The sequence below is a fragment of the Nipponia nippon genome, unplaced genomic scaffold, assembly GCF_047370975.1.
Source record: "Nipponia nippon isolate SJK-2023a ecotype South Korea unplaced genomic scaffold, ASM4737097v1 scaffold_1, whole genome shotgun sequence".
Taxonomy (NCBI): Eukaryota; Metazoa; Chordata; class Aves; order Pelecaniformes; family Threskiornithidae; genus Nipponia; species Nipponia nippon.
Window position 1 is genome coordinate 1,651,349 of NW_028262290.1, and position 18,194 is coordinate 1,669,542.

Here is an 18,194-nt window from a genome sequence, read left to right on the forward strand (position 1 = left end):
TTTTTTTTTCAGCGATACTGCACGAAAACCCCCTTGAGGAGCTGCTAATGCTGGCGGAGGGGCTGCTCTGCTCCCCAAATCTTCTAGGGTTTGTAATTATTATAACTTTTCCCCACCCTTACCCAGAAAGGATGATTCTTCACGTGGTGGTTTCCTAAAAAAACCCACAAAATTCAATAAAAATCACCCCGGAGGCGGCGATGATGCTGCGGGTCCCCAGGGATGGCCGGTGCGGGGTGATGGTGGCCGGGAGCTTGGGTGCTGCCCGTGGCTCCCTGACGGGAGCTAACGGGGATTAAGGCTCGTGCTGCACTAATTAAGCGAGGCAACGAGCAGCTTCGCTGCGAGCCGCAGCTCTGCCGCCCACCGACGCCGCTGCCGCTCCCTTCCCGGGGAGGATTGTAATTTATTGCCGGCTGTCGTTAAAGCACTGCTTGGGGGTGATTAATTTCCAAGGAGGGATAAACGCGGCCCCTGGAGAGGTGTCGCTGAGCCCCGGTGGGTTCCCCCCCTCTGCCGCCGGCAGCCACGATGCCTCGGTGATGGGCTCCGATAGGGGTTTATCCATCCAACCATGAAGCTGGGGATGCTGCGGTGGTGGGCGCGCGGCTGGGCTGTCCCAGGGCCCCCCCAACCCCTGGCAAGGACGTGCCCTGGGGGTGCCTTGGCCGGAGGGGTGGCACGGAGCGGCGTTTCTGGAGGGCACCGTAAACATTTCCTGGAAAACCCTCCTGCGGCGGGTGCTGCTGGCACAGCTCTTGGTCCCCTGCCGGGGAAGCAGGTGCCAGGCTAGCATCACCCGCCGGCTCCCTTTTCTGCCTGTCATCAGGGTGGCTGTCCCCTGCCCTCCTCCTCCTCCTCCTTGATGCCCGTAGCTGGTCGCACCGTGGGCATCAGCCCCTTTGCATGGTTTTTTCCCCCTCCCAAAATCATTTCCGACCCTTCTCCGCGCAGCAACGGCTGGATTCGCGCTGCGGGTGCTGGTGGAGCATCACCAAGATGGTACCACCGGCTTACGGGGTGTATCGTGATGGACACCACCCTCACCATGGGGTGACGTCCCCGCGAGGGCTCTCCAAGCCAGCAGCAGCCCAGACTGGGTGCTGGGCACCATCACCCCGTCATCAACCAACTGGGGAAACTGAGGCAGCCCCCACGGCGGGCACCCAGGCACCCAGCCCCGCTCGAAGGGTTAAAGAGGCACACGAGCTGCCCGCTCTAAAAGCAAAAGGTGACGCCATCCCACCGCCATCCCGCGGCCACCAACCTGGTTATGTCACTCGACTGCCTGCGAGTAAACTTAGATGACCGGCCCTGGTGTTTGGCGTGGCGGGGAGGGCTGGGGACATGCCACGGGGCCCGGCCGCGCTCCCCCGGCCGTGTCACTGTACCCGGCCACCCCGCTAAAAATACCCAAGGGGGGGTGTTGCGGGCAAGCGACGGCCCCGTTGGAGCCCGGCCCGTTCCTAATCCCTTCGTGGCTGCTGTCCCATCGTGGGTGGCAGCTGCTGATGGGGGCCAGGTGCCCCCAAGGTGCGAGCGGCTCCGGGGAGGAACGTTGGTGCCAGGGGTGGCACCGCATCCCGGACCCCCCCCCCCCCCTTTTCCCGGTGCGGGACCCCGTCGTTCCACTCCACGGGGACACCGATGCTGCCTTCGGGATCACACAATTAAGACAATAACGGGTTAAAAACATCCCACGAAAAGGGTTTTTTGTTGCGAAAACATTGAGCCGTCCTTTTTGTCCCCTTCTCTTTTGTCCCCCAGGTTGGGGGGGGGGGGGGAGCTCCCATTATTCCCTGCCCAAGCTGGGTTTTCCAATCCGGGATAAGTGTCCCAGGCTATCCAATACGGGATAACCTCCAGCGTCGCTGGGGTTTTCTCTGCTTGCATCCATGACCCTCCCTCGGGGGGACGAACCCCCCGTCTGCCCCGACTCAATTTTACCTTGGTAGGAGGAGAAAGATGGGGACGGGGACAACAAACTGGAGACCGGCTCCAGTAAAAGGAATGATGTGGGGTTTTAATTGCTGGGGATGTGGCGGGATAAAGGGTTCTCTTCCCCCCAAAACAGCTTTTTTGCCTTACTTTGGCCCAAATAATCCCTGGTTTTGACTGGTCAGTTAGCAGCTGGGGAGGGCGGTGTCCCCTGTCCCCAAGTCCCCGAGCAGGGACGGCCATCAGCTGGGCGAGGGGACCGTCATCCCCCCAGGGGGTGCAGCGGGGCAGGATGCGGCCCGGGATGGGATGCAGGAGGGTCTGGGCCTCATCCTGCAGGGCGCTGGGGATGATCCTGGGATCGCTACGTGGTGGGTGGGTATCAATAACCTCTGTGGGATGAAACGGGTCCACCCTTGGGGTTAGGTGGGACAACTCGACGGCCACTGGCCTGTGCCTCAGTTTCCCTCGGACACCTTGGCGTGGAGAACAGTTGTGCCTGCAGCTGGGACCAGGGTGCTGTGTGCCTTGGTGCCTGTCCCCGTCCTAACCCCGACCTCCCGGCCCTGACCATGACCCCACCGGTGTTAACCCCGACTCTCGCCTGGGCGCCCTAAATGTCCTTGTCCCTCCCGTGCTGCAGCTGCAGCAGCCACGAGGTGGCAGGGCTCAGAGGCCAGGGCCTCATCCTGCGGTGGGCTCAGCACCCCATTGCCACCCAACCGGCTACCGCTCGGTGCCGGTGATGCCTTTTCCATGCGCCGGGATGGCGGGCCTCGTCCTCGAGCTGGTGACGCTCCTCGCCACGTGCCGGGCGCGAATGTCACCTCCTGCGGCACGAAGCCAGCTGCAATCCAGCGACCGAGGGCTTGCGGGACCATCAAAAAAATCCCTACAAATATATATATATATATATATGGCTTTTTGCAGGAATGGCGAGCCCTCCTCATGCTCCGGGAAGGATGCTGGGCTGCTCCCGCCTGGGAAAACCGAGGTGGGAAAGGGGCTTGGCACCCACAGGGGTGAGGTCGCTCAGCGAGGCGGCGTGACGCCTGGTTTGGGATCAATAAAATCCCCGTTTTGGGTCTTTCCCATCTCTTTGGGAGGAAATGATAATTTTTTTTTTTTCTCTTTTTCGCCACTCCTTGCTCAGGCTGCTTTGGGCCCGGGGCGGTTGGTGGCAGCTGGGGTGGGGGGTGAAGGCCCATGGTGGGGCTGGGGGATGCAGGGGGGATGCAGGGGGGTGCAGGGGGGTGAAGGGGGGTGCCCGGGGGATGCAGGGGGGTGCAGGGGGGTGAAGGGGGGTGCCCGGGGGATGCAGGGGGGATGAAGGGGGGATGCCCGGGGGATGCAGGGGGGTGAAGGGGGGATGCCCGGGGGATGCAGGGGGGTGCCCGGGGGATGCAGGGGGGATGCAGGGGGGATGCCCGGGGGATGCAGGGGGGATGCAGGGGGAACGCCCGGCGGATGCAGGGGGGATGCAGGGGGGATGCCCGGCGGATGCAGGGGGGATGCAGGGGGAGTGCCCGGGGGATGCAGGGGGAATGCAGGGGGGATGCCCGGAGGATGCAGGGGGGGTGCCCGGGGGATGCAGGGGGGATGAAGGGGGATGCCCGGAGGATGCAGGGGGGGTGCCCGGGGGATGCAGGGGGGATGAAGGGGGATGCCCGGGGGATGCAGGGGGGATGCCCGGGGCACGGGCAGCGCCGAGACCTCTCCCCGCGGAGATTGACAGCCACCCCGGGGCGTTGCCATGGGGATATGCAAATCAAAACGGGCGACCGTCACTCTGATAGGCTAAAAGCGACTAAGCCCGCCCCGGGAGGCGGGTCCAGGCCGCCTTCCACCCCTATATAAGGCTGCGGGCTCCATTCAGCCGCCCGGCAGCGGCGGCGGCAGCGCCGAGCACCGGCAGCGGGCGGGCAGGGTGCAGGCAGGGGGTGCGGCCCCCGCCCCCAGGGCGCCGTGCCCGGGGTGAGGAGGAGGAGGGCAAGGGGAAGGCTCGCAGCCCAGGGAGGTGGGGCTGGGGCAGGTGCCAGGGGAGGCAGGAAGGGGCGGGCAGGGCGCTGCCTGCTCTCTTCGCCATTGGGAGCACGGTTGCAGGCAGCGGCGGAGCCTGCCCCGAGGAGCCGCAGAGCCCTGCTGGAGAGTGGCCGGTCCCGGACCGACGGGGCTCCGCTTTACCGGCGGTGGGAAAAGAGCAGCCGAGCCGGCGGAGGGGTCCCGGAGCCCGGCTGCAACGCGGTGCAGAGCCCCGGTGGAGAATCCAGCAAAGGGAGCCCGGCTGCGGAGCGGAGCAGAGCCCCGTACCGAAGCCCCGGTGGAGGCGCCCGGCCGCAGCCCGCAGCGGAGCCCCTTCGGAGCCTCCCGGAGCCCGGCTGAACCCCGCAGCGGTGCCCGGCTGCGTCCCGCAGCGGAGCCCCCTCGGAGCCTCCCGGAGCCGGGCTGAACCCCGCACCAAAAGCCCCTCGGAGGCTCCCGGAGCCGGGCTGAACCCCGCACCAAAAGCCCCCTCGGAGGCTCCCGGAGCCCGGCCGTACCCGGGAGCGGAGCCCCGTCGGGGGCAACCGGTTGCAGCGGAGAGAGAACCCCGGAGCCCGATCGGAGGAAGCTCCCGGAGCCCTCGGGATCCCCAACCCTCGGTGAACGACGGTGCCCGGGGGATCACCCCCCGCTCCCTCCATGGACTGAGATGGCCTCGGAGCTGGCCATGAGCGCGGAGCTGCCCACCAGCCCCCTCGCCATCGAGTACGTGAACGATTTCGACTTGATGAAGTTCGAGGTGAAGAAGGAGCCGGCGGAGGCGGAGCGGCTGTGCCACCGTCTGCCCGCCGGTTCCCTCTCCTCCACCCCGCTCAGCACGCCCTGCTCCTCCGTGCCTTCCTCGCCCAGTTTTTGCGCTCCCAGTCCAGGTGGGCAACCGGTTCCCGGGCCCCCAGCTACCACCGCCGCTTCCCTGGGCTCCAAACCTCAGCTGGAGGAGCTGTATTGGATGTCGGGTTACCAGCATCACCTCAACCCCGAAGCTCTCAACCTGACACCCGAGGACGCGGTGGAGGCGTTGATCGGGGCCCCTCACCATCATCATCATCACCATCAAGGTTACGAGCCTTTCCGACCTCAACCTTTCGGTGGTGAGGAGCTTCCACCGGCCGCCCATCACCATCCCGGCCATCACCATCATCATCATCACCACCTGCGCTTGGAGGACCGATTCTCCGATGATCAGTTGGTGAGTATGTCGGTACGGGAGCTGAACCGGCAGCTGAGGGGCTTCAGCAAGGAGGAGGTGATCCGCCTCAAGCAGAAGAGGAGGACCTTGAAGAACCGAGGCTACGCTCAATCCTGCCGGTACAAGCGGGTCCAACAGCGGCACATCTTGGAGAACGAAAAATGTCAACTCCAGAGTCAGGTGGAGCAACTCAAGCAAGAGGTGACCCGTTTGGCCAAGGAAAGGGATCTGTACAAAGAAAAATACGAGAAGTTAGCCGGCCGGGGTTTCCCGAGGGACCCCTCCCCCTCCGCTGCCCCTAAACCCGCCGCCGACTTCTTCATGTGAGCCCCGGGGGGGGTGGGGGGGTGAGGGGGGTCCCCCCCCTTTTCTCCTCCGTGTGGGGAGAGCAAACCCTCTGCTTGTATAAAAAAAAGTATTATTATTATTTCCCTCCCCTCCTTGAAATTTTGGGGAGGGGGAAATTGAACCCCCACCCCACCATCACCACCCCCCAGTCGGGACTCGGGGGGGGGGGGGGGTCCCGAGTGGGGTGCGGGGTGCGTGGACCTGGAGCCAGGCTGCATGCGGGACGTGTACGGCGTGCCTCCCCCACCCCGGGGCAGCAGCGCCAGCCAGCTGCCTTCCCCCCCTTCCCCGGCGTGTTTTACCCCTCATCCCATTGGATTTTTTTTTCCCGGGGGGGACCCCACGGAGCATCCCGGGGGGGGGGGGGGGGGGGGGGGGACACGCCCCCGGCAGCGCTGCGCCCTGCCCGGCCCCGCCGCCCGCAGCCCCCTCCCGGCCGCCAAACCTGAGCCACCTTTAACTTATTCACCCTTGTAAATATGTAGAAATTAGTTAGGTTTTTTCTGCCTTTTTTTTTTTTGAGCCTATATTTTGCTTGGTGATTTACGAAAGAAAAAAAAAAAACCAAAATCCTTTAGAAAATTAAAAAAAAAAATACACGAGTCTTAAAAGTTTGTATGTAATAGCATGCAAATAATATCCGAGTTAATTTACCGATGTTGGGAAGAAGCCGAATGCACTATATACAGGAATCAATTGGGTTAAATAATACTGTTTTATAGAGATTTAAAATTATCTATGCTCTTAAAAATAGTGTGTGGGGGGAGAGGTAACAATTCTAGGGTGACCTGAAAGGCAATATAGTAATATATGGACTGCAAACGGTTGGCTGCTATCTCACTATGCACCAGATTTATTTATTAACCCTCGGGAAATGGAATATTATTTTAACCTCGATGTTGAAAGAAAGAAAATGCACATTATTTCTTGCGCAGAAAAAAAAAATAATAATTTGTGCAATTGTGCTTGGAGCGAAAGCGGGGCCGATCCTGCGCGGAGGAGCGGGGTTTGTTGTTTTTTTTTTTTTTTAACAAGTTGCTTATTTAAAAAAGAAAAACGATAAAAAAAAAATGAATCTTGGGGAAAACACAAGGGTCTTGCGGACAAAGCGAGCTTGGGAGCCTGGTGCATTTTAGGTACTGATCGTGCGGAGCGTTTTTAACGACCTGTTGTTTCGATTTGTGACGGTTTTAACGATGTTGCATCAAGATAAAAACTTATATTCAACTAGAGCCTGGGTCGGGTTTTCTCTCAAGCGGGGGGTCCCGCAGCATCGCCTTTTCGTTTGGGGTTTGCTGCTGCTTCCCTTGGAATCCTGGTACCGGTGCCAAACCCTCCCCGAGCGAGGGGTCGCGGCGTGGGGGGCTCGCAGGGAGAAAGCCAACGTTGGCCATCGCTTGCGAGCCAGGGGCCACCGTCAGCTCAGCCCCACCGACCTCCGCCTTTTCACTTTTCCTGCCTTTATTTTATTTTTTTCCAGCCTGGGTACTGTGGGTTTGTTTTTTTTTTTTTTCCCCCCCAAAGCGCCCTGGAGACCTTCGTCCCCGCGGTCGCCGAAAAGTCACCTTCACCCCAGCCCGGACCCAGTTTGGTCCCAGCTTGTCCGACACCGCCCCGATGAGCCGCTAGCTTGATTTTTAAACGGTAATAAATGATTTTTCTTCCCCCTCTTGGCTTCTCCCTTTTGAGTTTTTAATTAAGGGGGGGGGGGGGGGGAACCAAACCAACCAAACACACACCTTCCCTAAAGGAAACATTTAGGGTTGGTATTTTTACAAATGTTTTGGGGTTTTTCGGGACTGCTTGCAGGGACGTACGTCCCCCGCAGCTCTGCTCCGCGCCGCTGGGAAGCCCGAGCAAAGCTGCCCCGTTCACAGTTTTCCCCAGCCGTGCCGCGCTCAGCGGAGCCACTTAAACACAGTCCCTGGTCCAACATGTTTCTGAGTATTTTATATATATTTTTTGTGTATATATATTTTTTTCTCCTGTATTTTTGCACAGGCTCAGCCGCAGCCGGGAGCTGCCCCAGTGCGCTGAGCTGCTGCGTTATTTCCTCCTGCCGCGCTCCATAAATCACCGCCGCGCTGATGCAAACCCCCCGGGACTGACCGTCCCCGGGCTTCGCGGGGTGCGTGTGGCCCCAGGACCCTCTGGTTCTGCCTCCCCTGCACCCCCACACCTCATCCCCCTCTTTTCTTCAGCTGTTTCAGCCTTGTTAGAGTCTTATTTTGTGTCCAGAGGGTTTTTAAGCAGCCCGAGCTCGGCTCGATATCCAGCTCAGTTTTTGGGATGGGAGCTGGGATGCATGGCGGGACCCTTGCCCCATGCCTGATGCACCAGGGCTGGGCAGAAAGGGGGGTTTAGGGGGGTTCACCCCCCATTCTTATTTTTATTTAAAGCTGGGAAAGCTTTGTAAACCCTGCTTTAAATAAAAATAACCCATCCCGTTGCCTGCACGGCCTCTTGCAGGCTATCGCCACCTCTCCCTGTATTTTTTGGGGGGTGAGTCGCAGCTCCCTGGTGAGTTCCTCCCCAACTTTTCCTCCCAACATCCCCCTCCTTGGCACGTTTTTTTGGGAGAGCACTCCCAGCCGCCCGTTCCGTGACTAAATAAGGAGACTTGGAGGAGGAGAAGAAGGGGTTTGGGGCCAGCGCCTTCCCCAAACCATGCTGGGGACCTCGGTCCCCCCATATATTTCCTCGCCCCCGGATCTTGCCGTGGTCCATGCTCCCTGTGGGCACATCCCGTGTGTCCCCCAGGGGCTGGTGCCCCTTTTCCCCGGCACGGTGGGGTCGGCTGGAGGCACAGAGCCGGCTTTGGGGCTGCGGGGGGGTTTGGGGGAGCTCTGCCCTGTGGGGTCTCACCCCAGCGTGATGCTCTGCGATGCCCGTGAGGCGGCGGCGATCGCCTCCTGCCCCGTGACGCCTTTCCCCTCCGCCTCGGCAGAGCGAAGGCAGCGGTTTGGGGCTGAGGACGCCTGATTTTCCCCCTTGCCTCGGTGCCCAGCGCTGCTTTGCCCCTCTGTCTCCCTCCTTTTTGATTTATATTTCTTTTTTTTTTTTCATGGTGCAGCAAGCTGGGGAAGATGCAACCTGGATCTCGCCATGTTGCTGCCCCGGGAGCAGATTATTTTGGTGATTGTGGTGTTACCCCTTCCCCTTCATCCCCGATCCTCCAAGGGCAGCTTTGGGCAGGGGAGCAGGGATGTGACCCCCAACTCCTTGCACTGCTGTGATTTTTTTTAAATCTTATTTTATTTTGCTGTTCCCTACTGATTTATTTTTTTTCCCAGCACCTCCTGGAAATCTCCCAAGCAGGGGAATAGCTGGAGCAGGGCACGGGGTGTGACTGCCACCCGGTAACGGTGGTCCTCCGTGGGGGACCCCATCCCACGGCAGCTCCTGGGGAGATTTGGGGGGCAGAATCTCACCCTTCTGCCCCTTCGCAGTGTTGGGGTGCAGTCGGGGATCCCCCAGTGATCCCCATCACCCTGACTTGCTCCGGGCTGCTCAGGCTCCCGGCGCTGCCTGGGGGTGGCTGTCCTGGATCTGGCCGTGCTCCCGTTTGGTAAATAAATAATAAAAACTAAAGCAATTTATGCCCCAATGGGGCCGGTTTATGAGTTGTTTCCTTGCTGGGGCTGGATGGTTTCTGGGGGGTCCCTGCTTGGTTTTGCAGCGTCTTTTGGGGTGGCTGCAATGTGCTGCCCTTTGCTGCAGGACCCGGGGTTTGTGCAGCGTCACGGGGCTGTGTGTGCGTGGTCGGAGCGTGTTGGCACATGTTTTGGGGGGGTGTTGTGGGATGGGGTGGCATGTCAGCCTGTGTCACCCGTCCAACACGCCGCAGGGCTGCGGATGTTTGCGGGGTGCCACGTATGTGTGTTGCAGGAGGGTGTGTGGATTTTTGGGTGGCTCTGACCTCTTTTGAAAGCTTTTTTTCCTTGTTTCTCCCGATCTCTGCCTGGGGCTGGAGCCCCCTTCCTCAAGCGGTTGCTGCTCTTTGGGGGTTACAGGACCTCGGGCCACCGCACACACCATCTTGTGATGCTCTGCAGCCCCTGCGCTCATCCTGGGCATCTCCTGCACCCCAGCCTGGCCTTGGGGTGGGGGGGTGAAAGCAGCAGCCCCATGGTCTCACCCCAGCCCTGGAGGGTGCACCGAGGGGTGGCTGGCTCTTGGGACTGGGTTATGGGGATAAGCCCCGGGGGTTCGTGCACGGTCCCCTCTGTACCCCGCTCCCGCAGAGCTTTTTAAACCCATTTTCAAGCTTTACTCGCACCTTGGCACGCACTTGAAGGCACCACGGGCATCGCTGAAACAGCCGGAACTCCTCCAGCCGTCCCCACTGATGGGTTTTACACCCCTCTCCCACCAAGCAGAAGGGTGATTTTGAGGGATGCTCGGTCCCAAACCCCTCAGCACCCTGAGGAACCTCACCCAAGCACACATGGGTGCCCGGCACCAGTTACAAACCCCGGCAAAGCCACCCACCGACCGGTGCCGTGCGCTCCGTGTCGTCCCCGAGTAGCGATTAGCCGGATCGTTGCAGATAACCGGGTTTCTGCCAACAGGCAGAAAAACCACAACAGGCCAATCAATGCGGCATCGCCAAAGTACCCCTCGCTCCTTCCTCCTCAATTATTGATGTTAATACCCAGCAGGTTTGCCACTGCGCCGCTGCGGCATGCTCCGCACAACGTCCCGACATCTTGGTAACATGATAAGTCCAGCCCTGGGATATTAAATCATGATTAGGAAGCGGGGTGGGCCGCTGGGCGCGCATGAATTTGGGGGCTGCGTGCACCGGAAAAGCGCAAATTAATTAAATTCCCAGCAAAATAATTTCCCCAACAAAACGAAAGCCCCGGCGGTTTGCAGCGCAGGCTCTGAGAGGCCACGCTCGGGGCTGACCCGCTGCGAGCCGTGCCCGGGCGCGGTTTGGAGCTGATATTTTTTTGGCTCGAGCTGATCTTTATATTCCGGCTCGGCCGAAGTTTGTTTTTTGCACGCTGCCTCCCTCCCGCGCTCCAGGCCCGGCTGCCTCCTCGATGCTCCTGCGTCCCCGGGAGCCAAACGCTGCCCTGTTCACCATATATAAATACATATATATATATATATATATAAAACTACATATATATATACATATATCACCTTGGCAAAACAGAGCTCATTTGCTTCTGCCAGCTCGTGAGCTCACTTGCTTTGGCACTTGCACGGCTCCGACGGCTGGGATTTATTCCTAGGGATGTGCATAGCCCACTGCCTTCCCCCAGCCCGCGCATCCCTGTCGCACCGCTATCGGCCCTGACCTGGGCAGGAGGTGGGGTCCTTCCCGACAGCCGGCACACGGGAAATCCCCCCCCATACCACGAACAGGACCACAGCTGGGTTTTGATCCCAAACTCCTTGCTTTTGGGTGGGTCTGCATCGCCCAGGGGTGCTGCTGCTGCAGGAGGTGGGATGCGGGAAGTGGGATGCAGGATATGGGATACGGGATGCAGGAGGTGGGGTGCAGGATGCAAGGATACAGGACATTGGATGTGGGGTGCAGGTAGTGGGATGCGGGATATGGGTGTGGGATGCGGGATATGGGTGTGGGATGCAGGATATGGGATGCAGGAGGTGGGATATAGGATGCAGGAGGTGGGATGCAGGATATGGGATGCAGGAGGTGGGGTGAAGAATTCAAGGATACAGGACGTTGGATGTGGGATGCAGGATATGGGATGCAGGAGGTGGGATATAGGATGCAGGAGGTGGGATGCAGGATGCAAGGATACAGGACACTGGATGTGGGATGCAGGAGGCGGGGTTCAGGAGGTGCGATGTAGGATACAGGAGGTGGGATGGAGCAGGTGGGATGCAGGATATGGGATGCAGGATGCAAGGATACAGAACATTGGATGTGAGATGCAGGTAGTGGGATGCAGGATATGGGTGTGGGATGCAGGAGGTGGGATGGAGCGGGTGGGATGCAGGATGCAGGAGGTGGGGTGCAGGATGCAAGGATACAGGACATTGGATGAAGGATGCAGGTAGTGGGATGCGGGATATGGGTATGGAATGCAGGAGGTGGGATGCAGGAGGTGGGATGGAGCAGGTGGGTTGCAGGATATGGGATGCAGGAGGTGGGGTGCAGGATGCAAGGAGACAGGACACTGGATGTGGGACGCAGGATGCAAGGAGACAGGACATTGGATGTGGGATGCAGGATATGGGTGTGGGGTGCAGGAGGTGGGATGCAGGAGGTGGGAAGTAGGATGCAAGGAGGCAGGGATGTGGGATGTGAGATATGGCATGTGGGATGTAGGATGCTGGATGTGGGCTGCAGGATGTTGGGTATGGCATGCAGGATGTGGGATAAGGGATGGGCCAAACGGGATGTGGGATGCAGGATATGGGATATAGGAAATGGGATACAGGATATGGATATGGGATGGGATGCTCCCCTGCAGCAGGCCCCTGTGGCTGTGTCAGCAGTGCCACAGCACCGCGTGTTGGCTGTCGTTGCCGTTGTGCCAGGAGGAAGGGGCAGCGCTGGATCATGCACGAGGAGCAAGAAGGAGCCCGGCACTGCCCAGCCCTCCCATCTCCGACAGGACAAGCTCCAGCGAGGGTGCAATGCCGACAATTGCCAGCAATGCCAGCTCACTCCAGGCACATTTGATAATGATTTATTGGGTGCTATCACTCATCACCTACCCATCACGCCATGCAGGTGCGTGCACTGGTATCCACGTGTGCACGTGCATGCAGTTAGTGGGATGTAGGAGGTGAGATACGGGATGCAGGATGCATATCCATGTGTGTGCACAGGGAACCCAGCTGCATTGCCAAGTGGGAAACATGCAATGACAGTGTCAGTCGTCAGGTCTGGTGGTGATCGGGTCCCATCAGCCCTGGCCCTTTGCTGTCCCAGCTGCCCACCCAGTGCAGCTCTCCTTGGTGTCATCATCCCCAATCCCCAAGCATCCCCTCGTCCCCCACGCTGGCCCCACAACTCCTCATCCCTGCCTGCCAAGCTCCCCAATGAAGTCATCAGCTTAGTGCCTAATTACCCGCCCAGTAAAATCCAAAGGCTCCTTGGTGTTTTTTTTTCCATCCCCTTCCTCCCTTTCCATGGATGAGAGCAGGGGGAAGAGACGGGGGGAAGGTAGAGCATCCTCCTTCCCAGCACCAGGTTATTTATTCATGTAACAGGCCGAGGCTGGAGCGCAGCTCAGCGCAGCCCTGGCAGCTGTCTGCTCCCTGGGAGCGCGAGCTGTAATTTGCATAAGCAAAAATAAACTAATTGTTATTTTCAATTTACATAAAGAGAAGGGAAGAGAGGTGGGGGAGGCGGCTGGGAGGGCGAAGGGGAGCCTCGAGCCGCCAACCTCTCCTAGGTGATGTGTGCTGAAGGACCAGCTCTTTCCCAGCTCCCGTGGGTCTCATCCTGCCTGCCTGGGGGATGATGCTGGTAGGCAGAGAGGTTTACAGGGGAGGTAGGTTTATTTGGGGTTTTCACTTTGGCCATGATATGTGTGGATCAAAAAGCAGGGCCTGGTCAACACTAACCACAAGAGACAAAAGGGGAACTCGAGCTGAGTGGACACCCCACATGTTCACTGTCCCTCTTACTTCTTAGTGCAGGTCCTTTGCTTTCTGAGGCCTCTTTTGGTTTTTTTTTTCCATGCCCACGCACCTTTCACCTCAGGAGTTTATTGTTCCCCCTTCTGCTTACTTTGCCAGTCTCTTGTTTGAACATCCTCAGTGAGGCTCTAGCCCTTCCTCTTACTGCTCCACTGATAGGGTGGGCGGAGAGACCGTCTTGAAGGTCTTCCTGTAGACCTTAGACCTTTGAGACGTTCAACCATTTTCTCAAGTGAGAGCTGTGGAAGGGCACCTGGTGGGGACGTGATTACTGGATCTGGGCTCGTGATGGAGATGAGCGTGACACTAAATAGCAGAGGGGGCTGTGAGTGCTCCCCTCTCATCAACTCGGGGCAGCCCAAGGACTCCTCAGGCCAGTGAGGAAGAAGAGGAGGAAGAGGTAGACATCCATGGTCCCATGCATGGGAAGGGGAGGGATTGGAGATGCTGGGGCTCACCATCTCCAGCAGCATCCCCACCATGTGGCGCGGGAGACCCCTGCCATGCCGGCACACCCTGGGAGCCTTTGTCATAACACTTTGAATGAGACGTCGCGGGTGTTTAATTTAGATTTACGCCGACAGGTTCTGTCCGTTAATTAAATATCAATTGATTGTTCGGAGAACACTTCCTTGGGTTTATCGTGTTTCTCAGAGACAAATCAAATTGCCATGTCATTAACTTGCAGCTATACAATCCATACATAATTACTGTCTTATTAATACCTTCAAGTTACGAGGAAGTTTTAGGCAATTAATATTTGCGGGATAGTTTGTATCAAGTTAATTCCGTCAGGGTTATGTTAATAATGCGGACATCTAATAAGCTGGATAATTAACGTCTTTCTCGTTAGCATCTTCTCAGATGCCAGTTAAATGTCAGGCCAGCCTTTGTGGCCAGGCTGCGTTTAATTAAACATGTTATTACAGAGGGACTCGTGTCTGTTACATGTGAATAGAGCCAGGTCGGGGCAGTGCGCGGCTCCCACCCTGCCTGGACTGTGGATGCAAAATGGGTTTGGGGATGGTTTGGAAATGGGATTTGAGGACTGCTCACAAGCCAGGATGCGGGAGGAGGCATTTTTTTTGCCTTGCAGGAGGGTCAGGATACCGCCTTGATCAGTGTTGGCCCATTGTTGCTCGATTCAGAGCAGGGTCTGGATTTAAGGGTTGGTCCTCCAAAAAAGTGGCCAAAGCCATGGGCTCCCTGCCGTGGACGTGGGCACAGTGGAGTGGGCAAGGGACTGGCCAGCATCTGTGACCACATTTCCCCAGCGAGCCCAGCCTTGGCTGCAACTCCAGAAATGATCACCATGAAAATTCAGGCAAATCTTAGGCTCAGCTTGAGCCAAAAGGTGGGGGGTTTGGTTGGGTTTCTTCCTGGGCTGGCAGAAGGTTTACTGGTGTGCCCCAGCCATGGGATCATCTCATCCATGTTGATTTCCTGGGGCTTTCATGCTGCCTCATCCCTTGAGCTGGTGCCACGGGGAAAATCAGCAGCGGAACGTGGCTGTGTGTCCCCATGGCAGGGACTGGTGGGACATCGCCATCTCCTAGCATGGATGATGCCAGGATGCCCACAGGACAGGGATGTGCATAAGCTCTGCAAGAGGTCTTGGCCATAAGATCTTCCCTGGGAGAGGTCCACAACCGAACTGAGCCTGGATCTCTCAGCCCACAGCCTTCTCTGATGCTCATAAATAAAAGATTGACCCTAACTACCTGGCCTGTTTGTCTTTGTGAAATATTCATCAGTTGCTGATTAACTTTTAAGGAAGGGACATGTTGCCCAGGTGGGTTGCTGTGCTCCAGCTGCCCAGAGGCAGCGGGTTCCGGGTGGAAAGCTGTGGGGTTGGGGTTTGCCCCCTCCGATGGATCTGGGAGAGGGATGGGGAGAGTTTTGCTGCTTCCCTGCTCCTGGCTGTGGTCCCTGCAAGAAATCCTTGTGGGATAGTGGGATGGGGAGGACCAGGCTGGGCTCAGCTCCCATTTGGGGAGGTGACTTGATGAACAGAGAAGCCCAGCACCTCCAGAGCGCACCAGAAAGAGCTGAATTCAGGAGAGGAGGCACAAGCCTTGCCACCATGACCGCAGAGGAGAAAAAGACCTCAGGTGACCCGAATGAGGTCCTCCATCCCTGGTGATTGCGGTGGCTGCAGAAGTACTGTCTGCTTTCAACAGTGAAGCCTTCCTGGGACAGCATTGCCACTGGGAAAAACAGGGAATAAACAAAAATTAAAATAATTTTCCTTTATGGTTATCCATAGTCCCAAAAATAAGGGCTCTGTTACTTATTTCTTCCCTCCCCTCTTCTTGTTTCATTGCAAGGGCAGACAGGAGACACTCAGGAGCTCATTTTTAAATTGCAATTAGGAGCTCAAGTAATGATCTCCCCAAAAGGGCTCTTGCTGGGGGTGGCTTTTCGCGTGCCCTGTTCTGGGACAGGCTGGGGAAGGAGAAGAGGGAAGGATGCTCCACCACCCGATGTGCTGGGGCCCATGCTCACACTGCCACCACAGGCAAGGTTGCCCCATGTAGCCTCCCTGGCCAGAGGTTCCTGCCCCATGAATATTTCAGGAGCCAGTGTGGGGGTCTCAAGGGTCTCCTGAGACAGGGCATTAGTGCAGGCTGAGGAAGCACCAGACAGACAGTAGCGAAGGAATGAAGAAAACTGCAATGAAAACCAAGCAAAAGGCTGCCAAAGCCACAAGGTTGGGCATGAAATATTGATGGGACTGTGCCACGCTGGAAGGGAGGTGTGGAGGTCCTGGTGAGGCTGCAGTACCCCAGGCCTGGCTTCTTTCTCACCCATCACAAATGCACAGCCGACAAACTTTGGGCAGTGGTTAAAGATGTATGAGCCTACTTTTGCAGCAGCTGGACCCATCTGGCATCTCGTCTCTGTGGTGCTCCTCTCCTGTGCTCTGTAAAAGTTGGGTGGTGGAACCGAGGAGGGAGACACGGTGGCCCCAGTGTGAGCGATACTGTGTGGGTCAGGCCCTCTGGGAAGCACCAGGTGTGGTTCTGGTGGTGGGATGGTTGCGTGGGAAGGGTGGGCCATGGGATGGAGATGGATGGGTGGGAAGAATGGACAATGGAATGGAGATGGTTGACCAGGAGGGCTGGGCAACAGGCAAGAGATGGTTCTGGTGGGAGAGATGGGCAACTGGTGGGAGGTGGTTGGATGGGAGGGATGGGCAATGGAATGGAGGTGGTTGACCTGGAGGCATGGGCAATGGGGCAGAGGTGGTTGATCAGGTGGCATAGACAATGGGATGGAGGTGGTTCAGTTGGAGGGATAGGCAACGGTCTGGAGGTGGTTGTGATGGGAGGGATGGAAGTGGTTGTGGTGGGAGGGATAGGCAATGGGATAGAGGTGGTTGAGTTGGAGGGATGGGCAATAGGAGGCAGGTTGACTGTGGGAGGAATGGGCAATGGGATGGAGGTGGTTGGATAGGAGGCATGGAGCCTTCAAGCGAAGGCCTGTCCCCAGATGGGGACTGCGTTTCTCTTTTTGGGATGGTCATGTATCCTGTTTGGCCCCTCCACGCCCTGTGTGAGCGGCTCAGAGGCAGGGCTGTTGCCTGTGGTGTCTTCACCAGGCCTCCTTCCCAAATCCACCACCGTGTCCAACAGAGAAATCAGCTGCATGCCCAAGGACCATCCCCTTCCTTCCCTGCTGCTGCATCTCCTCCAGGCAGCCCCCGACCACCCCGAAGATGAAGTTCCCAAGCCGGTGTTGAATCAACTCTTCCTAGAAATAACACCCCATCAAGAGCTGTATTTTCTTACACAAATGATTTCCTTTTGCCTTCGTGCAAGCTCATTAGCATTCCTAAACGTGACCGCGCGGATCGATGCGGTGCTGGGCCAACGCACGGCAGTCAATTCCTGTTTGCCGGGAGACTTTACTACCCCGTCTAATCAGGCAGGGCCCAGCTGATGGCAACGTCTTTCTCCCTGCTTTTTGCTCTGGTATTGGTCACCCGCTGATTAATTTCCAATGGGTTAGTTCATCAGAGAAGGAGGCTCTCCGGTTTAATTAGAAACGGGTAATATGAGTGCGTATTATCATGCAGCTGTCCAGCAGTGGGTTATTGCAGAAGCATGCTGGGAGTTTCAGCTTTTCTTAAAATAAAGTTAAAAAAACCTGGGAATAAAAGGTCTCTGGTCTTCATATTTGCAAGGACAGCGTCCAGCCCAGGAGCTGATGTAAGCGCCTTCATTGCCACCTGCCTGAGCCTACAGGCAGCCTGCCCCAGCCCTCGCCACCGGCAGCTGCCTATCGCAGGCATCTTGTCGGGATGCTGTTCCCAAGATGCTGAGCGCCACCAGATATTAGGGGATGGAGCCACTCTTTGCTACGGAGACCTTATGGGATGGGATGGCAGCCTTGCCCCCGTACCGTATTGTTCCCCCAGGAGCCACGTGGTGCATGGGTCCATCCACACGTGCTCGCTCCCGCCGGCTTTGCTGGCTCCGGGTCTCCTTGCGAGGAGCTGCCGAGTCAGCAGCCTGCACATCTGCAGCGCGGGATCCACCGGAGGACGATATTAATCAGTGTTTTTTCTCCCGGACTTTGGCAGCCTCCCTGCGCTCGCAGCTGTGCTTGCGCCCTGGGAAATAAGCTCTGGTGGCTCCCCCCTTGCCTGCTGGGGGCGCTTTTGGGGCCATGGGGACAGATGTGTCCCCCTCTGGTGGGCAAGCTGGAGGGAGGGGAGATGCTGCTAATGCCCCAATGATGGGGGTGCTGCCCTGGCACCCCTTCCCAGGCATAAAGCAGCTTCTCAGACTTCTTGGTGGTCCTTGGAGCATCTTTGGACACTACCAAGGAGATCATCCTGCACGACATTTGGTGCTGGACTGAGTGGTGTCATCAGGGTCATCAAACCATCCCCACGATGCTCAGAGGTGGGAATAAGGTGTTACGAGGCATGGGAGACACATGGGGATGGGAGTACCCATGCTGCCGGCTGCACCCACCTCCAAGCGTGGGGTCCCACGTGGCACGTGCTGCTCGGCTGTGCTCTCGTGATGTCACGCAG

General features: G+C 57.9%; 1 protein-coding gene across 1 annotated transcript; it reads left to right on the plus strand.

Annotated features, from left to right (window-relative positions):
- The first annotated feature begins 3,833 nt into the window (after positions 1-3,833).
- On the plus strand, positions 3,834-5,858 carry MAFA (MAF bZIP transcription factor A). The gene has a single exon (XM_009474041.2). The coding sequence runs from the start codon at positions 4,631-4,633 to the stop codon at positions 5,495-5,497; it is 867 nt and encodes a 288-aa protein (XP_009472316.1). The 5' UTR covers positions 3,834-4,630; the 3' UTR covers positions 5,498-5,858.
- The last annotated feature ends 12,336 nt before the right edge of the window (positions 5,859-18,194 follow it).

Coding starts and splice junctions, on each gene's coding strand:
- MAFA (XM_009474041.2), top strand. CDS start 4,631: ATGGCCTCGGAGCTGGCCATGAGCGCGGAGCTGCCCACCAGCCCCCTC.